This window comes from Somniosus microcephalus, chromosome 21, assembly GCF_052327205.1.
Source record: "Somniosus microcephalus isolate GS21.2 chromosome 21, FLI_Smic_1.0, whole genome shotgun sequence".
Classification (NCBI taxonomy): domain Eukaryota; kingdom Metazoa; phylum Chordata; class Chondrichthyes; order Squaliformes; family Somniosidae; genus Somniosus; species Somniosus microcephalus.
Genome location: NC_141007.1, coordinates 35,985,411 through 36,011,914, shown reverse-complemented (window position 1 = coordinate 36,011,914; position 26,504 = coordinate 35,985,411). Strand labels below are relative to the sequence as shown.

The window sequence follows — 26,504 nt, the reverse complement described above, 5'->3', positions numbered from 1 at the left end:
TGTACTTCGGGTTGATTACCAGGTGCACCTGTTCGTGGTATGGGTTTGGCTTGTTCCTGTGACTCTAGAATCTGGTCAGCATGGCGTCTCACGATGCGCTCTCCAACGTCCACTGTGTACATTAGTGGTCCCTGCTGTGTGCATAGCGTTCCTGGCTGCCATTTTTCTGTTCGGTGGTCGTGGGCCAAGACTGGTTGCCCTATCTTGAAGCTCCTGGTTGGCTTCTCATTTATGTGCTGGAATTGCTTATCCTCAACATCTCGTCTTATGTTTGGTTTGAGCAAATCCAGGCGACATCTTAGCCTTCGGTTGAAGAACATTATGGCTGGAGCTTGGTTGGTGACTGCAAACAAGAAATTATCCACCTTGTGTTGTAGTGGTATGTCGTCATTATGCATTGCCTTTATGGCCTTTTTAAAGGTCTGAACAAACCTCTCAGCCAATCCATTTGTGGCTGGATGATATGGGGCAGATGTGTAATGCTTCACCCCATTATTCCTCAGAAACCTCCGGAAATCCTCTGACACAAACTGTGGCCCATTGTCGGAGCAAATCTGTTCTGGCAAGCCATTCCTGGCGAAGATGGTCCATAGGACTGCAATAGTTTTCTCCGTGGTGGTGGAGGACATTTTGATGACCTCTGGCCATTTCGAATGCGCGTCCACAGCAATTAGGAACATTGAGTCCATAAATGGACCAGCAAAATCAATGTGTACCCGTTGCCATGGAGATGAGGGCCACTCCCATGGATGTAGCGGGGCCTGTGGTGGAGCGTTTTGGACCTTCTGGCATCCTGTGCATCTCTTGGTTATATCCTCGATTTCTTTATCGATTCCCGGCCACCACACAAACGCCCTGGCTAGGCTCTTCATTTTTACCCCTCCCAGATGACCCTCATGAAGCTCATTGAGCACTCTATCTCTCAACTTGGGTGGAATTACCAGTCGGGATCCACACATCAAGGTCCCCTGGCACACTGACAGCTGTTCTCTCCTTGGCAAGAATGCTGGCAACAGTGAGTCGCCATGTGCTGGCCATCCCTTCACCGTCAAATCATAGACCCGAGAGAGTGTCGGGGCATTTCGGGTTTCCTTCTCTATACTTGAGTTTGTAACAGGTAGACATTTGACTATGGTCGCATGGAATATCTCAACAGGGTCCACTGCAGGTGCTTCCTCTACCGTAGGCAACGGTAGGTGCGACAGCCCATCAGCGTTTCCATGCTGTTTCGTACCCTTGTACTCTATGTCGTACTGATGTGCCCCTAGAAAAAGTGACCATCTTTGCAGCCGTTGCGCCGTCATCACCGGAACGCCCTTCTTTGGGTTAAAAATGGAGACCAGGGGCTGATGATCAGTCAGTAGGGTGAATTTCTGCCCGTGCAGATAGTGATTGAACTTCTTCACCCCCCACACCAGGCTGAGGGCCTCCCTGTCAATCTGGGCGTAGTTACGCTCGGCTGAGGTTAACGAGCGCGACGCAAAGGCTATTGGCCTCTCTGAACCGTCAGGGAATTTGTGTGACAGCACCGCTCCAATGCCGTAGGGAGACGCATCACATGCTAACCGAATCGGTAGTGTTGGATTGTAGTGGGCCAATACTTCTTTTGAAGTGATTAGGCATTTACATTTCTGAAAGGCACGCTTACACTCATCACTCCATTTCCATGTTACTCCAGTTTGCAGTAGGGCATTCAGTGGGTGCAGAATTGTAGATAAATTCGGCAAGAACTTATGGTAGTAGTTCACCAACCCGAGGAACGACCTCAGTTGCGACACATTTTCCGGTGCTGGAGCCTTAACTACAGCCTCAATCTTGTCCGGCGACTTATGCAACCCTTCCTCATCAATCATGTGGCCACAATACGAGATTTGTCTCCTGAAGAACTCGCATTTGGGGCGGTTGGCTCGTAGCCCATATTCCTGTAATCTCGTGAGCACCTATTCCAGGTTGGCAAGGTGTTCAGTATCATTTTCACCCGTAACCAGGATGTCGTCCAAATAACACTGGGTCCCCGGGATCCCTTGCAGGACTTGTTCCATCACCCTCTGCCAAATAGCCGGGGCTGATGCTACCCCGAATACCAGTCGATTGTACTGGTAAAGGCCTTTGTGAGTGTTTATCGTGAGGTATTTCCTAGACGCTTCTTCCACCTCCGTTTGTAGATACGCTTGGGCCAGATCAATCTTTGTAAAGCGTTTCCCTCCAGATAGTGAGGCGAAAATATCTTCTATCTGTGGAAGTGGATATTGTACTGTGTGCAGGACTGGGTTCACAGTTACCTTGAAGTCCCCACAGATGCGAACTTTCTTCGGTTCCCCAGGCGTGCTGCTCAATGTTTTCTTCATTACAGGAATGATGGGTGTGGCCCACTCGCTCCAGTCCACCTTGGACAGCATACCCGAACGCTCCAGACTCTCCAGCTCTGCTTCAACGGCTGGGCGGATCGCGTAAGGTACCGGTCTGGCCTTAAAAAATTTTGGGTTTGCGTTATCTTCGATTTTTATCATTGCCGTTACTCCTTTTAGAGTCCCAAGTCCTTGTTGGAACACCTCTTTCGCGTCAGTTAGAATTTTTGACAGTCGTCCAGGTGTGACGTCATCATCCTTTTTATCAGTCACAGTTAGCGCCTGAATGGAATGCCAATCCAATTGTATTTTTCAGATCCATTCACGTCCCAATAATGGTGGTCCTCCATCGGGTAGTATATATAGATACAGTTTCTGTGTTTCCTTGCCGTTGTATTCAACTGGCACCCTTATTTTTCCTCTGGGGTAGACTTTTTGCCCCGTGTATGTCTTCAATACAATGGATGTGTCCTTCAAATATATGTGTGAGAATAGCCGCTCATAGTCTCGTCGATTCATGACAGTTAGGGCTGATCCTGTGTCCAATTCCATCTTTACTGGGGACCCTGCTATCATGAGGGTGACCCAAATGGTTCGGTGATCCTCCTCTGCGATCACGTTGTGTAACTTTAGACAACTTAGTCTCCTGCTCCCGGAGTCCTTATCACTCTCTTGATTTTCCGAACTACTGTCTGTCAATTTCTTTACTTTCTTGTACTTTTCCTTAGTAGTTCTTGTAGTGTTGGTTTTCTTTCCCGACCTGCAGACTCTTGCTATGTGTCCCATTTTCCCACATTGCCTGCATACTTTGTCCTTAAACCAGCAGTCCTTCTGATCATGGGTTGTTCTGCCGCAGCGATAGCACTTTTCTGCTCCATACGTCATTTCGTTAGCGCTGTATTCCTATGGTTTCTGCTGTATTTCCGCAGCTCCCCGTGCTGCTGCTTCGTAGGATACTGCCACGCTGAAAGCCTGTTCTAGCGTCAGGTCCTTTTCCGAAAGTAGTCGTTTCTGGGTTCCTTCACTCTGGAGCCCGCAGACAAACTTATCCCGTAAGGTGTCTGCCAGTCCTGCTCCGAGCTGGCAGTGCTTCGATAACTTGCGTAGTTCCGTAAGATAGTCAGCATTGCTCTCATCTTTGTGCTGGTTTCTTTTATGGAACTTGAATCTTTCTACTCTCAGCAGCGGTGTAGGGTTTAGGTGTTCCTGTAAGATATTAACAATCTCTTCAAAACTTTTCTCCATTGGTTTAGCTGGGGTAATTAAATTCCGCAATAGGCCGTACGTTCTCGCGCCCATCAAATTTAATAATACCGACGCCTTCTTTCCATTGGCCACCTCATTGGCATTGCAGTACACTTCAATTCTTTCCACATACGTGGTCCAGTCTTCTACCTTGTTGTCGAAAGCAGTGATACTGCCACTCTTCGGCATCTTGGGTGATTTAAAATGGCGCCTCCCGCGCTTTTTCTTCTTCCCCAATGTAATAAAATGGCGCCTCCCGGGCTTTTCCTTCTTCCCCAATGGAATGAAATGGCGCCTCCCGTGCTTTTCCTTCTTCCCCTTGCTGCCACGCTGCTCCTAGCATTCTACAGGGTAATGGCGGCGACCCGCGGCTTCGGCGTGTCTCACTTTTCCTTCCCTGCGTTCTATCCTCTCCACGCTGCCCTGTTCTTGAGCACCGACCGCGCCCTGTGCGCTCCACCCTCTCTCTCTCTCTCTTCCTACCAACGACGCTACACGGCCCCTTTGCAGAGCCGCTCGATCGAGCCCGAGCCCGCCGCAGTCCGGAAGGGTCAGCGCACTACCTGCTACCAGCACGACTTGCTGGAACACCTCGACTGGCGAGCCAGGCCCAGCTCTCCACAGCCTCCCCTGCAACTCTCCGATGCATCCCTGGGCGGTTGCCCACGGTCGACACCCGCCGTTCTGACTTCGACCTCCAAGAAGCTTCTCTTCAGGGAAAAGATCCCCGTGATGTGATGCAGTACTGCAGGTGAGTTCAAACCTGCCCGTCGCCAGTGTAGTGTCCGAGGATCAATAATACTCAGACTGCAGGAGAACAATAAAACAGTTATTTACTGAACAGAGAGTAATTCAAGACTGAAATACAGAAGCCTGCTATGGCTTTATATACAGGGGTGGTCACTGCCGGTACTGCAGTATAGAATCAGTTCTTCTCTTAAAGGTACATACACAACAATTATCTCTAGTCATTTTTCTGTTGACCCGTGCTATTTTTACAGTTAGATCAGCTTGTAGCATTAAGAATCGTGTCTCTACCTTTAGGTGTTCGAAGCTCATGATAAAAACAATGGGGTCGATTTTGTCGAACCTGTCGGGAAGAAGGCAGGACTTCCCCTTTCGGGTTTCTGACCCGCCTACTTCAACATCCGGCCAATCCGCGCGATTTTCCCTTGATTGACCTTGTTGAGCCTGCCCAGCGGGCTCAGCAGGCCAATTAAGGGCCGCCCGGCAACAGGTGACGTCACAGACTGAAATTTCATGTGTCAAGATTTCTTTGACAGATGAATTATCAGTGTTTGACAGCTGTTTGAAGCTGTCAAACACTGACAGTCTGATTTCTAAGATGAGTCCTTCTGCGCAGACTCATTTAGAAATCTCAGCAGCACTAAAAGCTGAAGGCTGTCACTTTTCACAGATCACAGCCGTTCAGCTTTCAGTTCCGGCTGAGTGCTGCGCTCCCGACGGCTACAGGAAGAAAAGCTGTTAAGGTAAGTAAAGGTAAGTAAAAGTTCTTTACACACTTTAGACACACCAAACACACTTACCTTTACACTCATGCACCCATCACTCAACTGAGCGCCGACATCGCGACCCCTCCAACTCCTTCAACCCGACGGCCCGCCTGCTCTACCTGGCGTGGTTTGGAGCCGTCGGGAAACCCACACGAAACCCCTCAAAATGGGGATTAGGCTAAAAACTGCCTGTTAACTACCTGTTAACAGGCAGTTAATTGCCACTAATCCCTTCCCGCCTGGTTTCGGCGGGTCCCAGTGCGGGGCAGGTACCCGCCGCCCCTGAAACTTACGTGGGGCGGGGTTTTGGGCGGGATGGTGTCGGGACTCCCAAAGTCAGGATTTTCCCCCCCCACACGCCTGAAACCCCGCCTGACAGCTCCCTGAAAATCTAGCCCAATGTGATGGCTGGTGCATCTATTTGATGTCATTCTTACCAAAGTCTTCTGTTTGTATTTTTTTACAATGTGTAAATTAAATCACCTCAACCGGATGCATCATTGTCTTCTTAGTTACCTCAACTGTTTGTAACACTGGTTCGTGTCTCCGTGTTTCATTTGATGTTATTTTTACGAAGGCATATGTTTCTTTAATTTATGTGATTCTTTCCAAAGTGTTGGTTTAAGACACTTTAACTGGGTGTACCATTGTGTTCTTTCCAAGGCTTCAGATTTTCTGGAACCTCTAACCTTCTGCTTCAATAAGGCTATTGATTCAGCGTCAACAACTTATCTTATCTCAATATCCTGTATGCTGTTTACAGCTTTTCTATTGTTGAGGCTTTTAGGTTTTTCAAGCCCATAATGTCATGTTTTAATAAAGTCAAAATTATTTCATAGGATGGTGTATTTTTCTGAATAGGCATATTGCTTATTCCTTCATAGATAAGTGAGCACAGGGGTGATGGGTGAACATGATTTTGTGAGAGTTAGGATATAGACAGTGGAGTTTTGGATGAGCTTAAGTTTATGCCAGTTAAGTCTAGAGGTAACAAAGGCATAGATGAGGGTTTCAGCAGTAGATGAGATGAGGCAGGGGTGGAGTCGGACGATGTTACGGAGGCGAAGGTAGGCGGTCTTAGTGATGCCATATATATGGTCGGCAGCTCAAATACAACACCAAGGTTGCCAACAGTATGGATAAGCCTCAGACCGTTGCCAGGGAGAGGAATTGAGTTGGTGGTTAGGGAATGGAGTTTGTGGCGGGGACCAAAAACAATGGCTTCGGTCTTCCCAATATTTAGTTGGAGGAAATTTCTGCTCATCCAGTAATGGATGTCGGACAAGCAGTGTGACAATTTAGAGACAGTGGAGGGGTCAAGAGATGGTGGTGAGGTAGAGCTGGGTGTCGCCAGTGTACATGTGGAACCTGACGTGTTTTCGGATGATGTTGGCGAGGGGCAGCATGTAGATGAGAAATAGGAGGGAGCCAAGAATAGATCCTTGGAGGAGAGTTAATGGTGTGGGAACGCAAACAGAAGCCATTGCAGGTGATTCTCTGCCTATGACTGGATAGGTAAGAATGGAACCAGACGGGTGCAGTCCCACCCAGCTGGACGACAGAGGAGAGGCATTGGAGGAGGATGCTGTGGTCAACCATGTCAAAGGCTGCAGATAGGTTGAGAAGGCCTAGGAGGGATAGTTTATCACAGTCACATAGGATGTCATTTGTGACTTTGATAAGAGACGTTTCGGTACTGAGGCAGGGGCGGAAACCTGATTGGAGGGATTCAAACATGGAGTTCCGGGAAAGATGGGCATGGATTTGGGAGGCGACAATATTTTCAAAGTTTTGGAGAGGAAAGGGAGGTTGGAGATGGGGCAGTAGATTGCAAGGAGGGAGGGGTCAAGGGTTGTTTTTTGAGGAGAGGGGTGATGACGGCAGATTTGAGGGAGAGGAGAGAGAACCGTTAACAATGTCAGCTAACGTGGGGGCCAGAAAAGGAAGTTGGGTGGTCAGCAGTTTGGTGGGAATAGGGTCGAGGGAGCAGGAAGTGGGTCTCATGGACAAAATGAGCGTGGAGAGGTCATGAGGGGAGGTAGGAGAGAAACTAGAGAAGGATGCGAGTTCACGGCTTTGGTAGGGGGAACCTTAGAGGAAGTTTGTCCCGGTGGGCTAGGGGAAAGGAGGGAAGCAGCAGAGGCAGCTGAATGGATGGTCTCAAAAGAAGTCCAGGAATCCTCGCACTTGTTGTTGGAGGTGAGGGTGGAGGTGGCAGCCAGATCCCTGCTACTGGGCACTCCTTCACCATAGCCACTGGTTGGTGTGACAGCAGACCGAATGGCAACACTGAGATTGATGTAGCCCTCCCTCCTGGTTCTCTCTAACTGATCTCCAGGCCAGTGAAAGCCAGAAGAGACAAAATCCCAGTCCTTTGTGGCAGCAATCTGAGTATCCATGGGAGAAGGACCGACTTAGTCTTTCTCCATGGAGGTGAGGGGGAGGGGGGGCTTCACTTCAGATATTACTGATGTTGCCACACACTCCATGGTGAACTTGGGAATCCAACATGCAAGGCTGCACACATACGGCTACTGACTCCTCCATCTGAGCCATCATCTATAGGGCATTGCTTAACATTGTGCCCAATACATACACCACTGTGCCCAATACATACACTACTGTGCCCAATACATACACCACTGTGCCCAATACATACACTACTGTGCCCAATACATACACCACTGTGCCCAATACATACACTACTGTGCCCAATACATACACCACTGTGCCCAATACATACACCAATGTGTCCAATACATACACCACTGTGCCCAATACATACACCAATGTGTCCAATACATACACCAATGCTTGACGCTCAGAAAGGATGCTTCTTATTATACCGGTTTCGTGAGGTCCAGAACCCAATGCTCAGCAGCCAAAGTGAAACATTTCTATGTGCACGCAAAGGGTGTAAAGGGCAACCCTTTATGGTATGGGCATTCATAGGAAGGTTTAAAAGTACTTTAAGACCAAAGGCAAGGCAATTGTAAACACCACACTCGCTTAGTATATTTCAGAAACAGAAGATCATTATGGGTTCTCCTACTTTGATTCACTGATAAGGTCATTGAACTTTTTCCTGCTTCCAGGTGCAGAGTGTTATGAAGGAGGCATTGATATTGGTGGATATCTGTTTCCACTCCCCCTGGACTGTTCTTCTTGTGGGCCCACAGATCTCAATGCTAAAGAAGAACCCCCTTCTCTGTCTCACTTCCTCTAGAAGAATGTTGATGTTCCTATTGCAAACCCAGGCTGTCATGTGGCCTACTCCATTCCTCCTCGACATACTTTTCTTGCTGTTTCCAAATGTTTAAATTCCCAATGCCTGCCTTTTTAAGTTGCTACAGCTCTTTAAGTCCTGCAGCCGCGCACATGCTTTCCTGCCCTCCAACAAATCAGCTCCCAATCACAGGCATTTTCCACAAAATCGAGTTCGCCCACATCAGAAAAGTGAGGCTGACCCTGGAAGCTCACACAGGGTCAGCACACTGCAGGTCGGGTCAGTGTGAATCACCCACTGGCTCACTCCAGCTCATTCTGGAGCCTCCCCACCTGAAAAGAAAATCCAGGCTATTATTATCCAAAAGCACATGAAAGAAATGCTCAGATCTGAATGTTCGGGAAGCCGGGCAAGTTGGCACGTTCATCAGTTTCAAGTCATGATCGATAAAAAAACTGATTCAGGATCATTTTAAAATCCAGGCATTTATCAGGTTCAACTGAAAACAAAAAGCCTTAATATTATGTAATCCCTTTTATTTCTTTTCTTTCCTGTGCATTATTTTCACTTTTCTGTCATTTTTCTTCTACTTGTTCTTTCACCTTGCTCTGTCTTATGATACCTGGGAATTTGTTCTTTTGGCCTGGAGATCAGGACAGTAGGTATAACATCTGGGGACTCCTGTTGAAGCCTTCGGTGCTTGTAAATTTGGAGTTAAGGACTGACCGAACTCCATAGTAAAGAGGAGTGAACCTCCCTCCTTCACTCTCTCAGGCAGGGCCCTACCTTCAGATTTAGTCCATGTTTACACTGTAACTGTGGCACTGGTGCAAATTGAGATCACTTTGCACCAACCCTATACTTGCAGTGTAAGCATGCCACTGGAGACTTAAGCATAAAGAAAGACTTGTATTTATATAGGGCCTTTCACAACCACCTGACGTCCCAAAGTGCTTTACAGCCAATGAAGTACTTTTTGGAGTGTAGTCACTGCTGTAATGTAGGAAGTACGGCAGCCAATTTGCGCACAGCAAGCTCCCACAAACAGCAATGTGATAATGACCAGATAATCTGTTTTAGTGATGTTGAATGAGGGATAAATATTGGCCAGGACACCAGGAGAATAACACCCCTGCTCTTCTTCGAAGTGCCATGGGATCTTTAACGTCTGCCTGAGAGAGCAGACGGGGCATTGGTTTAACGTCTCATCCGAAAGACGGCACCTCTGACAGTGCAGCACTCCCTCAGTACTGGCGCTGGAGTGTCAGCCTAGATTTTTGTGCTCAAGTACCTGGAGTGAAACTTGAACCCACGACCTTCCGACTCAGAGACCAGGGTGCTACCCACTAAGCCACGGCTGACACATTTCATTGAATGGAAACAAATTTGGTTAGAATTGGTTTCAGATACTTCACTACATTAGAGTGCCTGGGCAAACAACTGTGGCGGGGCAGAGACAAGTTCATTGACAAGAGCACAAGCAAGTAGACAGCAGCACAACCCATAACACAAAAGGCCTCCTGTCATCCTGAAGGAATTTTATACAAAAGTAAACAAACATCAGATTGCAGCAGTGAGAGATTAACACAGAGCCAATGGAATGACATTTAGAAGTTATTTATCAACTCTACTGCACTACAGTTGTTTTCCCCCATTTAAACCTTATTTTGTTTAAAAGCACTCACAGTTTCCAGTTGTCTCACAGCTTCCTATTTTTCTAAATTTAAGCTCTTGCCAAATATGATGATCTGCAATATCTTGCAAAGCCTAAATCAGTTATTGTTTGCAAACCTCAAATGAAGCTTAATCAAAGCTGCCTATTTAGTAATCTTCAAAACTCTACTTCATCTCAGCCCTTTCTTTGTCAACTACTTAAAGGGAAATACTTCTTGTATGAAAGGAATTTAAGATGTAAATAGTTCAATATTGTTCTGCAGTAAATCCACTCGGCTGTGAAGAAGTAAGAGGAACCCATTATTCAGTCCAAATCACCAAGTTAAAAAATATGTTTGTTACAGTGTGATTGGGGATTATGATATTTGGGTTACCTTCAACCTTGATGTGATACAGTACAACATTGACTTGTTGCAGCTTTGCTTTCAGACTGTCTGTGAAGTTACAAACTGCATCAGCAGTCTTCTGGCAAGGATATACAGCACCGAAACAGGCCATTCGGCCCAACCAGTCCATGCCGGTGTTTATGCTCCACTTGAGCCTCCTCCCGTCTTTCCTCATCTAACCTTATCAGCCCTCTATTCCCTTCTCCCTCATATGCTTATCTAACTGCCCCTTAAATGAATCTGTACTTTTTGCTTCAACCACTCCCTGTGGTAGCGAGTTCCACATTCTCACCACTCTCTGGGTAAAGAAGTTTCTTCTGAATTCCCTATTGGATTTCTTGGTGACTATCTTATATTGATGGCCTCTAGTTTTTCTCTTACCCACAAGTGGAAACACTCTCTCTGTATCCACTCTATCAAAACCTTTCATGATTTTAAAGACCTCTATTAGGTCGCCCCCTCAGCCTTCTCTTTTCAAGAGAAAAGAGATCCAGCCTGTTCATCCTTTCCTGATATGTATACGCTCGCATTTCTGGTATCATCCTTGTTAATCTTCTCTGCACCCTCTCCAGTACCTCTATATCCTTTTTATAATATGGCAACCAGAATTGTACGCAGTACTCCAAGTGTGGTCTAACCAAGGTTCGATACAAGTTTAACATAACTTCTCTACTTTTCAATTCTATCCCTCTAGAAATAAACCCTAGTGCTTGGTTTGCCTTTTTTATGGCCTTGATAACCTGTGTCGATACTTTTAGTGATTTGTGCATTTGTACTCCTAGATCCCTTTGTTCCTCTACCCCATTTAGATTCTTGTTTTCCAAGTAATATGTGACCTCCCTATTTTTCTTACCAAAATGTAATACCTCACATTTATCTGTGTTGAATTTCATTTGCCAATTGTATGCCCATTCTGCAAGTTTATCTTCCTATAATTTATTAATGTCTCCCTGATATTTGTTGCAGTCCTCCTCAGTATTAACTATCCCCCCAAAAAATTTGGTTTCATCCACAAATTTAGAAATTGTGTTTTTGATTCCAAAGTCTAAATCATTAATATAAATTGTGAACAACAGTGGTCCCAGCACTGATCCTTGTGGAACACCACTTCCCACTTTCTGCCACTCTGAATAGCTACCCTTTACCCCTACTCTCTGCTTTCTGTCTTGAAGCCAGCTAGCTATCCATTCTGCTACTTATCCCCTGACTCCGCATGCTCTGACTGTATTCATTAGTCTATTATGTGGTACCTTATCGAAAGCCTTTTGAAAATCTAGATAAATTACATCTACTGCATTAACCTTGTCTACTCTCTCTGTTACTGCTTCAAAAAATTCAATTAGGTTGGTCAAGCAAGACTTTCCCTTTTGAAATCCATGCTAACTATTTATTATTATATTTTTTGTTTCTAGATGTTCCTCTATTTTCTCCTTTAGTAGGGATTCCATTATTTTTGCTACCACCGATGTTAAGCTGTCTGGTCTATAGTTCCCTGGACATGTTCTATCTCCCTTCTTAAATATAGGTATTACATTAGCTATCCACCAGTCCTCTGGCACTACACCTTTTTCTAACGAATTACTAAATATGTGTAGTAATGTCTCTGCTATTTCTTCCCTAGATTCTTTTAAAATGCGCGGCTATAATCCATCAGGACCAGGGGTTTTATCCTCTTTGAGTTTCCCCTGCTGTCCATGTACTTAATGTACGCCTCAATTTTTCCCTTATGGCTTTATTCATCCACGGTTTGTTACTGGATTCTGTTTCCCTTTGCACTGATTGCTCTTCAAACTCTTTTGAACTGATAAAATTGCAGCCATTCCCAGTTCTATCTCATTCTAAATCATTTCCTCAAAAGAACTCTTAATAAAACAGAATCAGATTCCACTTCCTCTCATTACTATGATTTTGTGATGGAAAACCTATTTACCTTTGGAGCTGTCAGTTAACTACATGTGCGTGAATAGGATTGCAGGCTTAATCTGACCACAGAATGTGGTCCTGGCCACAGCCGCCTTGTTGATTCTGTCGCCATGGCGATGTGCATGTAGTTGACTGCTAGCTCTACAAGTACAGCAGCTCATTAACTGCCTTATCTCAGAAATTAAAGGAATTGGCATCAGTTATTTTCCAAGTTTTCTTTGGGAAATTAAATTAAAATTCGCCAAATCATGACTTAACCTAATGGCACGCCATATTTAGCTTTTGGGTTCCATTTTAATCTTGTTTGCATAATAGAGATTTGGCTGAGTGTCCCAACGTTGTTAATCATCAATAGTATCACTCAGTCTATTCCGAGTTTCTGTGGGTGAGTTGACGAGAGTTCCTGTAATCGCAGCTGGAGGGTGGATGCACAATGAGGTGACTCACTATTTAATAAATTGTTGTGTCCTATCCCAAAGCAAGTCACCATACTTACTGGGGATTTATTGAATTGTCTTCCTGAGATTTTAAGGACTTGAAACACATTTGATTAATCCACTTACACTGGAGATTGGAGAGAGGACCTTATAGGATTATTGGCAGGACTCTGCATTGTATGATTAAAGCAGTGTGAGGAAGCTTCACTCAATATCAGTAGTTGCAGCCGTTGATCCCAGATGATTCACCAGTAAAGCTTCTCATTGCAACTGTATCTCATGCTGTCCAGCTGAACATCCTCAACATAACTCCCATGTCATGTCCTCAGTACTCACTATTTAAACTAAATATTCAAAAGAATTCAACGCATGTAGACTGAAAATAAAAGGACGTTAAAGTCAGTGATAAATTGTAACAGTTTGGTTTATAACAGATCCCTGATTGTGCGAGTGACTCTCTATGGCCCAGCTGGGTTATACAGAGGGCGATACAGCATGGAGTATGACTACACTTCAAAAGTAATTCATTGGCCGTGAAGCGCTTTGTGATGTCTCGTGGATTTGAAAGGCACTATATAGGTGCACGTTCTTTCTTTAGAGCTGTGGCATTATTGCACTATCCCAGACCAAATTTCAGAGCATATTATTAAAGTTTAAATGTAGCCTTTAATCTTGAAGTCACAGTGTCACATGACATTCATGGTAGATTTTTCAAGTCCATGTAGAGTTGCCAACTCTAGTTGGCCATATTCTTGGAGGTTTCATCACAGTGCCCCAACGCCTCCTACCAGCTCGTTCCACCAGTCCATCGGCCACAAGTAAAAATAGACCTCAATGTGTCAGAATTGACTCTCTCTAAATCTGAAGGGAGATTTGTGCCTTTATGCTTCAGGCTGCATATGGGACCTCGTTTATATTGCAGGTCTGCCTCCTAAGGCAGTTGGAATGCTGGCTTACTAAGGACGAGACTCCTGGCTTTGATCATGCTGCATGGATCCAGGAGCTGAACTTAAGTATCCTGGTAGAGAGTAGGTCATCTCAGCCCTTCTAGCACTGACCAAAACAGTGCTGCTGACCTGCCTCTTTCCTAGACTTTGGTGGTAGCTGCCTTCTGTATTGTAATTCCTTGGAAAAGTTGGAAATCTGTTGGTTTTAACCTGATTTCAGGTGTAGGGATTTTTTTTAAATCAGGAAATTACTAATATAGCACTACTGCTGATTAATGCCAGTGGGAAGATTGCAGTCAGGATTGCATGGAACAGAAAAGCAGACTTCATAGTTCTACAAATCCAATCTGATGACATCAAAAAATTGGATCTGAGACAAGTTGTCATTTGGGCTATTGACTCTTGACACCAATCTGAGTGGTTCAGATCTAGGATCATTCTAAGCCAAGCACTTATGAAAATCTGAAGCAAGTCCAGATCACTTAAACTCTGTTGATGGGATAGCCTGCTGCCCGCCATAATATTTTATGCGCAAGAGGTGAAGCGGGTCGCAGTCCTATTAAAATGTAGACGAAGCTGTTTTAATTTCCAAAGAGGAATGGAATGCGACTGACCTAGTTCCATTCTAAGACAACAGGAATCAGTACTTTCTGCTGAGATTTTCCAACGGTCCTCCTGAGTGATGGAAGGAGCAGGAAGTTGGCTCGCGAGCTGCCAGACTTTGCATCACATCACTTTCCTTTTAACTTCCACCTCCTGCACAGAAGGGCAATCATTCATGATTCTAAAAACATGCCAAAGTTTCTCTTTTCAATTTGGATCTGGTGTCCCATTTTAACCCTTAAAGCTACAAATGCAGTCTCCCTTTTTACAATGGCCATCTTGGATAAAACTACTAACAATTTATAAATTCTCTAATTAATCCTTTTGTTTACACTACATTCTGTTTAAAAGGCATGTCTTAGGACTTTTTTTTTGTTAAAATTGAGAAAACAAGATGCAAGGTTCACCATCCAGCTCACCACCACACTTGAAAAGAGTAACACGAGAGGAAAAATTAAACCGGGAATTAGTGATTAGGTGACGCCAAGCTTGGATTTCAAAGACATGAAGATTGTAGAGGTAAAGGGAAGCCTGAGGGAGGTAAGGAATTTCACAGCTTTAATGCTCTGCAAAAGAATGAGTCAGTGTCGGACGCAGTGTGAAGGATCTTAATTTAAACGCAGGGCAAATGTAGATGAAGGTCAAAGGAACTAGTTGTCAGGCCTCACTTCTTTTAAGCTATTACACCACTTACAGCCAGTAGTTGTCACTTGTCTCCTTCTGGTGTGCCACCTCATTACCATTAGCCTGGCATTACTCCAACCTAATTAGAAGAATTATAGTAAATTTATCATTGTATAGTATTGCAACATTTCTCCCTGTGACAGTTAACTTATATCTACCTTTTGGTCAGTACAGTTATAACCAGGCACACTTTTATATTTTTCTACCTGCTGGGAGTTTATAAAAGATGTTTCCTCCATATCATTTTCCATTCAGCTGCTTGGACTGGCCTGCATTCGCCTTCCCTTCCTTCCTGCCTCGCCCCCACCAGAAATCCATGGCTTCTCTCATATGTTCTTTTCTCAGTTTTCTGTGGCTGAAGGCATTGATTCATGCTAAAAATGAAAATATTGCTGTGAATGCCACCAGCATTCCAAAGTCTCACCCGAATGGCCATTCTTTAGTTGAGACTACGCAGTGAGTTTAGTCGAGCTGTTTAACCCTGGGGCACATCATAGCCAAGCCCAACCCTGTCCTCATCCATTATCCACATACGCGCATTTTTGCAGCAGTGGGTATTGTCTTGTTTTGCACACTTTGTACAAAAATAATAACTTGCAGGACAACAGAGTATTAAAGTTTAACTCTTTTATTAAGCACTAGCTGGGGGTGCCCGGCGTTGCCAGGGCAATTTTGGGCCGCGCGGTCTCCCTGCCCCTGTCTGTCTCCCCTCTCTCTCCCTCTTCCCCTCTCCCTGTGCTGTCCTCTCCCTCCCTCCCCTCTCCCTGCCTAGCGCCTGAGGCCCGGTGCCGTTGTGATAGCGGCCGTGCGGGGCCTAGTGCTTGAGGCGCGGCCGGGCTGTCGGGCCGAGACGGACCCGAGCTGAGCTCCCCCGCGGATCGCGAGGCTGACGGCCGGCCGCTGCCGCTCCCCCGACCGCTGTGTGTGTCGGGCCAAGTGGTTGCGAGGCACGGCCCGAGTGAGCCCAACTTACCTGCCGCTCCGGCGGGGCAGGAGCGGGATCGGGAGCCGCAATGTGGGGGTTTCTTTTGCTGCTCCTGTCCCTGTGGGGATGGAAAAAATGGCGGCGAAGTTTAGGGAGACTGGAGGATTAGGACCCGCCCGTGATGCACTGATTGGTCAACCATCAGGTGAGTGAACTGTAGGATTGGTCAAGCAGCACGTCACTCAACGCTAATGAAAGGTAGGATTGGTCAACCGCTAATGAGTGGATTTTTGAGGATTTTTGAACGTTTTTTGTATACTGTCCAAACAATTTTTGTCTGACGAAAAAGTAAATACGCCTACGAGAGTCCCCTAATGACAAGCTTTCTTTCGATATAACATACGTGTAGGTACGCTCTATAACTTCTGATTGTATAGCCGGACAGAGAGACAGACAGAGAGATGTACCGGTTTATATATATATAAATAAAAGCTGGGGGAAGCCCGGCTTTGCCAGTGCTGTTTTGGGCCGGGCGGTTTAAATTGAGTGCCAGGCTTTGGGGCCTCACTGTGTCCCTCTGTGAATCTGGTGCCAGGCAACATTTTAAATCGAGTCCCAGGCTTTTGGGCCCTGTCTGTGTCCCTTTGTGAATCTGCTGCCGGGCAACATTTCTACCTTTTAATGCCTTGAAAGATGAAAGTGAAAGTACTTATAAAACGTTTATGTTATTTTTAAAAGAGATACTAACTTTTTCAAAGCTGGATGATCAAAGTAGTTTGAGCTGGAAGCTGAAGTAATGGCAGTGAAACAATGGCTGCCAGATCCCTGAGATGAAAACGATTAGTCCCGCCCACACACACACACACCGATTGGCCAACCATCAGGGGACTGTACTGTAGGATTGGTCAATCGTGACGGCACAGGATTGGTCGAACCTCGACGTCAGTCAATCAATGCTAAGTAGCAGATAATGAGTTTAATTTTGAAGGTTTTTTGCATAAGGCGCGAACAATTTTCGTCCGACCGAAAAGTAAATACGCTTACGAGCGTCCCGGAAGCGTAAGCTTTCTTCGGAGGTAACGCGCGCGTAGGTACACTCTATAACTTTCGAGCGCATAGCTGGACAGACGCACACGTGAGGACAGACAGACAGAAGGACAGACAGATAGACAGACAGACAGAAAGAAGTATCCGTTTATATATATAGATAAATATATATATATAGATAGAATAGAAGATTAGGTCTGATCTTACTCATAGCAGCATCAGTGGGGGAAGTCTGGCATTAGGACCCCTAGACTGGGTCTTCCAGACACTAGTAGTCCTTACAGATGCCTGCAGGCCAATGACAACTCAGCATGTGATCACATGTGAATATAATAGGTATTCCTTACAGATGCCTGCAGGCCAATGACAACTCAGCATGTGATCACATGTGACTATAATAGGTATTCCTTACAGATGCCTGCGGGCCAATGATAATTCAATATGCAAATGTTACAGGTATCATGGCTCATTTTCTCCTACACCCAGGGACGCATGAAGCCAATTTTAGTACCTCCCCTTCCCCCTTTTGCCACCCTAGTTCAATCAGCATAGGCCAAAGGCAAAACTGGAATCCCCTGATTAAAGAAAAGAAAGACTTGCATTTATGTAGCACCTTTCACGACCACCGGACGTCCCAAAGCGCTTTACAGCCAATTAAGTACTTTTTGAAGTGTAGTTACTGTTGTAATGTAGGAAACGCAGCAGCCAATTTGCGCACAGCAAGGTCCCACAAACAGCAACGTGATAATGACCAGATAATCTGTTTTTGTGATGTTGATTCAGGGATAAATATTGGCCAGGACACCAGGGATAACGCCCCTGATCTTCTTCAAAATAGTGCCATGGGATCTTTTACATCCACCTGAGAGAGCTGACGGGGCCTTGGTTTAACATTTCATCCGAAAGACAGCACCTCTGACAGTGCAGCACTCCCTGTGCTGGAGTGTCAGCCTAGATTTTTGTGCTCAAGTTCCTGGAGTGGGACTTGAACCCACAACCTTATGACTCAGATCTGTTTCATGTGGTACCTTTAGAATGAGCCATCAGGGAGTTGGACGAAGAGGCCCTTCAAGGTAAGTGATTGTTAATTTGAAGTCACCAGGTAAAACCTAGTGTTACAAACTGTTCCAAAACTGGCTGGAGAGAAAGCCAGACCTCTCTACCTCTCTCACTGTTCCAGACTCAAACTGCCTATGACTTGCTTGTCCAGAGGGAGATGGACTTCTGACCTCTGACTTCTCTCTCAGCATACCAAGCTGCCAATCAGAGCTACCACCTTGAATGAGACATCTCTCCCTTGGCATGGGTGCTAGGGCAACTACATTGCCTGTTTAGCTAACCTTCACCCATTGGGCATATTGAATGAAAACCATTCTAGAATTAAAGGTAAAAACAGCTTTAGATGGTTCTCAATGGCCTCCATTGTCTCACATTCGCTGTGACGTGTGAGAATACACACACCTTTGATGGCTGATTCGGTTGGTATTCCAACTAATTTGCGCTAAATCAATATCCCAGAGAGCTTGTTTTCCCTGGAAATTAACCCTTTGTGAGCTGAATCTAAATTAAACCAAAATGCCTTCCAGGCCAAACTGGTAAAAACCTCCCAATGTTACACAAACTGTTGCAGATCATCAGGTAGTGCCAGGTTTTTAACCCTACGTTGGGTATCAGTGAAACACATGTTTTAGTTTTGTGAGATATCATTGAATTGCCATGTTTATTTGCAGGATTCTGTGGCTTCCAATCCAAGATGGCACAGGCACGATGGGCCGAATGGCCTCCTCCTGTGCTGTAAGATTCTCTGATTCCATAAGTTATTATAATGGCAGCACGGTGGCATAGTGGTTAGCACTGTTGCCTCACAGCGCCAGGGACCCGGGTTCGAATCCGGCCTCGGGCGACTGTCTGTGTGGAGTTTGCACATTCTCCCCGTGTTTGCGTGGGTTTCCTCCGGGTGCTCCGGTTTCCTCCCACAGTCCAAAGATGTGTGGGTTAGGTTGATTGGCTATGATAAAAATTGACCCTTAGTGTTAGGGGGATTAAATACGTGGGGTTACGGGGATCGGGTGGAATATGTGTCGGTGCAGGCTCGATGGGCCGAAATGGCCTCTATCTGCACTGTGGGGTTTCTATGATTTCTATGAAATTCAAAGCCTCCTTGAAAAAGTGCAACATCCACACTGACACCTAGGAATCCCTGGCCCAAGACCACACAAAGTGGAGGAGAAGCATCCGGGAAGGCGCCGAACACCTCAAGTCTCTTCGCTGGGAGCAAGCGGAAGCCAAGCGCAAGGAGCGCACGTCAACCCAAGCACCCCACCCACCTGACCCTTCAACCACCGTCTGCCCCACCTGTGACAGAGACTGTAGGTCCCGCATTGGACTCATCAGTCACCTGAGAACTCATTTTTAGTGTGGAAGCAAGTCATCCTCAGTTCCGAGGGACTGCCAGAGAAGAAGAAGAAATTCAGCTCAAATCATTTTTAAACATAGCAGCTTCCCAGTTTATGTTTGGTTGCACAAACCCTTCACCTTGTTCGGTGCAATAAAACTTACACGTTGGGGTCGATTTTAATCCCCGCCCCGGCGGGAACACCAGGGTGGGAGGGGGCCTTTAAAGTGGAACGTTCTGCCTTACTGCCCCATTCCCACTAGAATCTCGTTGGCCATCATTTTAAAAGAAAAAAGAAAGACTTGCATTTATGTAGCACCTTTCATGACCACCGGACGTCTCAAAGCGCTTTACAGCTAATGAAGTACTTTTTGAAGCGGAGTCACTGTTGTAATGTGGGAAATGCACAATTTGCACACAGCAAGCTCCCACAAACAGCAATGTGATTATGACCAGATAATCTGTTTTTGTTATGTTGGTTGAAGGATAAATATTGGCCAGGACACCGAGGATAACTCCCCTGCTCTTCTTCGAAATAGTGCTGTGGGATCTTTTACATCCACCTGAGAGAGCAGACGGAGCCTTGGTTTAACGCCCCATCCGAAAGACGGCCCCTCCGACAGTGCAGCACTCCCTCAGTACTGTAGTGGACTTTGAACCCACAACCTTCTGACTCAGAGGCGAGTGTGCTACCAACTGAGCCACAGCTGACACTTTTAACTGCTCACCGCAGTGAGTAGGCCGAGGTGCCTGCTGGAAGCAGAGGTGAACCCCATGAATGAATGCCAATTGGGGTCCTATTACGTCAATGGGTCCCCAAATGCATTTTAATCCAGGCCTTAGCAGAGAAGCCGCCACGGTTTCCCCAGCAAGTGAAGGCAGATCATCAGCTGTCCAGAAGGATGACGCGGCCCTCCAAGGTAAGTGAAATATTTTCCTTTGTAGGACCAGGAGGAGCAGGCGTACTCATCGGGGCCCCACAAGGAAAACTGCGGCTTCCCTTGCCCCGGACTCCTCTCCCCCCACCCCGTCCCCCCCTAGCCCATCCCGAAACCCTCTCCCCGCGACTTACGTGCTTGCCGGCGAGCCTTTCTTTAGTGCCGGCCAGCGGCCTCCAGCTGCCCGAACTTTCACTTCTACCCGCTGGCTAGCTGCTGCTTTTCACTTGTGACAGGCGGGCAGCTGATCGGTGGCATGGAGCCAAGGTCTGTTAGTTACAATAGTCCGGGCCTCAAACCTAGGCCTGTGAGTGTGTTTTGCATTCACCCTTGCCCCCAGCTCGCCTGAAAACCCGCTGGGGGTTAAAGTCAGCCCCACTTTTCAATTATTTGTTCTTAATAATTTCCAATTTAAAATATGGAAGCCCAAAATTACACGAGGTGCTGATTAAAAACACAGTTTCACCATTTAATTCATACTGCTGATTTAAATAAAACTAAAATTAAATGTTCGTACTTCAACAACACAGATTTCCCTTAGCAATTGTAAACTTTAACAATGGCAGAAACTGTAGGGATAAGTTCTAGGTCTGTATCATTTTTAGCGTAAATCATTCAGACCTGTCAAGCCTCACATATTTCCAATGGCGTTCACTGTTTTTTGTGAAAAATATGTAACTTCTGCATATGTGTTCAGTATAAGAAATACTCCATTATATTTGCAATCAATGCCACTGTTTTTCTCCAAATATTATCACTATTTGCACTACTAATAATGTCACAATTTAAGTTTAAGTGGCCTTTTAATAGGCAGTGGCCTTCTAAATGGCAAATAACATGGCAGTAAACAAGAACATTTTTTTATATTTAGCTATTAGATGATGAATTGTTTCATGTTTTTGTCCTGAAAGAAAATTGTTGTCCATTAGTGAAATAAAAGGTATCGCATTTACCGCAACAAGGCATCTGGATACGACTTTACTAGTTCGGTAGACGTGGTCCGCCTGGTTAGAATCAAAATGGGAATTTATGAAACTGACCAGAAATTGACCAGTTCAGTGTCTGGAACTAATTAGCTTCACCTGCAAAACTTGATACTGTTGCCCGAAGACATCCGCAGTCAGGAAACTTCTGATTACAGCCAATTGCTTTGTCACAGATAGGCAGGAGCAATAGACTAATTTGCAATGGAGAGGTTGTGTGTTCTATTTATATAATCAAAGAGCGTCTGCAATTCTGAAAAGCTAATTTGTTATCCTGACACGCTAACTAAACAGTAAGATCGAATAGTTATACTATAAACATTCTTTGGTGGGGTTAATTTAGTGCATTGTTGCCCACATTTATATTAAGGTTTATTATTTTACATTACATATTTCATTCCTACACCCTGCAGCCTCACTGTGTTGACATCGAGGTGCATTGCACAGTTTCCTACACAAACTCTTTCTTTCCCCAAACTCAAAACTGCAGAACTCCTTACCTTCTCTCAGTCTTCCCTTCCTCCAACAAGCTACAGGCTTTTAAAACTCAAGTTTGTGTCACCTAACCGCTATTTATTGATTTATCTGATCTTCTCTCCTACTCTTTTCAGCCTGAGTGATGTCCAGCTCTGTGAGCTTTGTCCCTTTACCCGGGTTTTTCTTTATGTTTTTATTAATTTTAATAATAATAATATTCAACTTTATTGTCATTGTTAGTGCACAAGTGCAGTACAACGAAATGTAGGCTTGCGGCTCCCGAGAATGTACATTTAGATTAAGACATTTAAACATTCAACATTCATTTGGCTTGTAATACATTAACATAAACATAATAAAGTGCATTGGCAGGTGTGCAGGCTTTAGAGTTTATTTGTGGAGTTCAGTAGGATGACAGCCCTGGGAAAGAAGCTGTTCCTAAATCTGGTTGTTCGGGTGCGAATGCATCTGTAGCGTCTCCCAGATGGCAGGGGGGCGAACAGACTGTGGCTGGGGTGGGTAGGGTCTTTGATGATGGTCAGTGACCTCCGTAAACAGCGTTTCTGGTAGATGTTCTCTATGGTCGGTAGCCGGGTGCCGGTAATGCGTTGGGCAGTTTTGACTACCCGCTGCAGGGCTTTCCGGTCATAGGAGCTACAGCTGCCATACCATACTGTGATACAGTGACTTCTGTTTCCGTTGCTGATCTTGTTGTTTTTGGTGGGACTTTAGACGTTTTCCCAATTACACAGATGCTCAAAGCTCAACTCTACTGAGTTACAGTTCGGATGATGATGCTAGCGCAGCAAAAACAGTACTTTACGTTGAGAAGCAATAAGGCTTCAGCGCAGTAGTGAGAGAGTACTGCATTGTTGGAGGCACAATCCTTCAGATGAGGCGTTAAGCCAAGGCCCCATTTGCCTGATCAAGTTGATGCTACAGGCTCCCACAGCACAATACTGTATGTAGTAGAGCACGAATATCTTGCTGTGTCATGGTCAACATTCTTCACTCAACCAACACCATGAAGAAAAGGCAGATTAACTGATTGTACATCTTATTGCTGTTTATAGGAACCTCCTGTGTGCACAATGCCTTCCGCATTTACCTATACAGTATAACAAGAGTGACTGCACTCCAAAGTAATGTGAGGCTTTTTGGAATGTCCTGAGAGGCCTGATGAGTTGATATGTAAATGCAAGTTCTTTCTTTTACTTTCATTGTATTTCTTTCCAATCAAACAGCAACAATGCCTTGATGAAGGAGCATGCTTGGAGTAAACATTGTATTTACATAGACTGCCTATAAACCAATGCTGGCATGGAATCGATTTATGTATGGATCATTTTACATGCTGGTGTGAGATCACCATTCACAGTTCATGAGTGTTTACCCTCTTAAATTTACACCATTGTACTCTTGATCCATGCTTCATTCTAGCAAGAACCTCAAGTATAAACAGCATAAAATATTTTGTAGTCCTGTCATCTAAGGCGTTATTACTGTCTTACAATAACTGTAGGAATTACACTGGCTGCACATGTAGTTTCACTGTACATATACTAAGTCATAGATAGTTCGGAAAGCTGGTTTGACCACAACCGTTTCACTGCAATGATGGGTCATTGTGAAAATCTGCAAATGCCTTAAATGTAGTTCACAACTGTAGATCTGGGTAGTCCAGAATAATGCAAATCCTCTAAACCTCGTCTGAACAGAACTCTTTGGATTGCCTAAAAACGATGGTCCATGAAGTCCTAATGCAATGAATAGAAGGCAGACCCTCAATAGAAACAAAATCATGGTTTCAAAGTAATTTCAAGCAGTGCAGAAATAGAGTTATATAAAAAAAGAGAGGCACAAAAATGTACAGAAGCACAGATCAAGGTTCTTTTTCACAGCACTGGTTCCTGGTACCCAATCCCTCGGAACTGATTTATAAATCAAAACATTCCTGGTTTATGAGCCGAGTACAAAGAGACCCATTGAGCACTGCTACAAAATCAGTCTGCCTTTGGCCCATGTTGCGATATTAAAGAGAACACGTAAACCAGTAGTCACAGAACTCTGATCCACCTGACTGGTGAAGGGCACCAAAAATAACATTTTTAGAAAGTAGAGTTGAATAAATGACTGTGTGTATGTTAAAAAATATTTATCTCCTCGAGTGTTTGGAGCCAAGAAGATCTAGATTGGTCCCAGGTGCTGACTAAGGTCTATGAGTATGCATCATGTCTGTCACCCAATTCCTTTCTATACTATTTCATTTTTTTGGAACTTTATTCTACTATTTATATGATAATAAATAAAAAGAGGCTGATAATTTATTTTGGTGGAGTTTCTGTTGGAATATGAATCAATACCAGAGTTAAAAAGTATTCCTATAGTACACCCAAATTTAAATAAACTCCATGCGCTCGTGTCCGATGATGTGAACAGAGTATAAAGGCCTCTGATACAGTAATGTATAATCAACATGTCTCATGATGTGCTGCCTTGCAGAGTCAAACACTGGAGATTATCATGACTTCTAACACGTACACAGAGATGTGATTCATGCCTGCTTCATCTCATTAGGGAGACTATTTGGAAGAATCGTGTGAGGTTCCTGGAGGAGCGAGTTCTAAATCGTTGGTCTTCATTTACAATCTGGAATGCTGGGAAACAGGGTAGGAAGTTGTACAGATCTTTGTCAGCAACCAATCAGAAAAAGGTATGTTTAAACAAAGATTAAATTATTAAAGGTCAACAATACTGAAATAATTTATCTAATATTTTACTCAGATCTGCCACACTTATTGCAGATTTATGGAGAAATGTTGGAACAAATGTGTTTTTTTAACTACATGGTTTTCTCCTGTTGCTAAGTGATTAAGAATGCAGCAAATTAGCATTTAAAGTTCTAATCTGATTTTTTTTGTGAAAATAGATATCATTTTTTGTTGGCGTAGAGCTAATACTGTATCAACAAATTAGTTTTTACTCCTCCCCAAGCCAATTTTCACTGCTGGGGCGGAGGAGTGATATTAAAAGATGCTGGGGTAAATTTTCTCCATTGAGCGAAAAACTAGCAGCAACGGAGCAGGCGACCATATTACAGCATTCCACTTCTCCTCTTCTAAGACGCTGCTTAAAACCTACCGTTTTGACCAAGGTTTTGGTCACCTTCCCTAATATCTCCATCTTTGGCTCGGTGTCAAGTTTTGTTTGATTACGTTCCTGTGAAGCGCATTGGGATGCTTTTACTACGTTAAAGGCACTAAATAAAGGCAAGTTATTGTTGTTGTTGCCTTTTTATTGAATTCTTTGAGCCAATCCGCTACCACCAGTCTTTCATTCAATAGCGAAAGTCAAATTTGACCCCAATGTTACTTAACCCACTGTACATTCCCATTAAATCCGGGCGCTAATGTGGAAACTCTACCTTTGGGTCCAAGGGCAGCAGAATGTGCATGATAACTAAAAGTGAATTTGCACGTTGCACTAATCTCTCCTTCTTTGGTTCAGCATCCATTTTCCTCACACCTCTGTGAAGCACTTTGGGATGTTTTTCTATGTTATAAGTTCTATATAAGGCAAGTTGTTGTACTGAAGTGCAAGAAACGTGCAGTGCCATAGTGATTCAGTAATAAAATCCGAGCCATTTTGAATCTGTATAAAATGAGGCCTATTTATTTTATATCCAACGGCAGAGAACCAATTCAAAACACAAAACACAAATGACCTTCTTTAGATTTATCAATGGTAATTTAAAAAGAACTGGTTGTGCAAAGTGAGTAACAAGATAATAATGCTGTAAAATGAACAGAGCTCCATGTTTCAGTTTCATTGTTAGGTGTTATAAGCAAGAGTTCTGCTCCATATTTAAAACATCTGCAAAAAGTTGTACCATTAAACATCTACAGAAAATGTATTAGGTTCATGTCTTTTACAATTCTCAATTCATGTGATTTACTGTCTATGTAAAATTATTAAATTTTAGTCAGATGAAAACTGGCCGCTACTAATAACTAACATGAGCCAAAATGTACAAAGAAAGAAATAACTTATACAGCACCTTTCACGTCCTCAGGATCTCGTAAAACGCTCAAGTGAATTACTTCTGAACTGCAGTCACTGTTGTTATATGGATAAATGTGGCATCCAATTTTTGGTGGTGTTGGTTGGAGGATGATTGTTGACCTGGACACCAGGAGAACTCCTTACTCTTCTTCAAATAGTACCATGAGATCTTTTATATCCACCTTGGAATGGCAGACAGGGCTTCGATTTACCATCTTATTAACAAGTTAGCAGCTCCAGTTGTAGCGCTCCCTCAGTACTTCACTGAAATGTTGGCCTAGTTTATGCACCAAAGTCCATAGTGGGACTTAAAGCCCTGACCATCTGACTCAGAGTGAAAGTACAACCAATGAACCAAACTGACACAACACAAAATGTTTTTCCCTGTTTTTGCTCCTTCTTCCTAATCTATGGGCTGAATTTTTCTTGATTATTGTTTCTAAAACTTTACCCACCACTGATGTTAAACTGTAGTTACTAGAATTGTCTTTACACCCTTTCTTGAACAATGGTGTCACATTTGCCACTTTCCAATCCTCAAGCACCTCCCCCGCATCTAGGGAAGATTGGAAAATTATGGCAAGCCCTTCCGCTATCTCCTCCCCCAATTCCCTTAGCAACCTGGGATGCAAGCCATCTGGACCAGGTGACTTGTCCACTCTAAGCATACCCAGCCTTTCTAGTACATCC

General features: G+C 44.4%; 1 protein-coding gene across 2 annotated transcripts in view; it reads left to right on the top strand.

Moving 5' to 3' along the window:
* qtgal (queuosine-tRNA galactosyltransferase) overlaps nucleotides 1–26,504 on the top strand; it is a 449,903-nt gene that overhangs the window by 370,701 nt on the left and 52,698 nt on the right. For both annotated transcript variants that reach the window (XR_015073069.1, XM_085963430.1), the window contains exon 9: nucleotides 24,330–24,465. Coding sequence is in view for 1 of the 2 variants with exons in the window: in XM_085963430.1 (XP_085819556.1) it covers nucleotides 24,330–24,465 (136 nt within the window). In the remaining variant the exon portion in view is untranslated. The remainder of the gene's footprint in view (nucleotides 1–24,329; nucleotides 24,466–26,504) is intronic.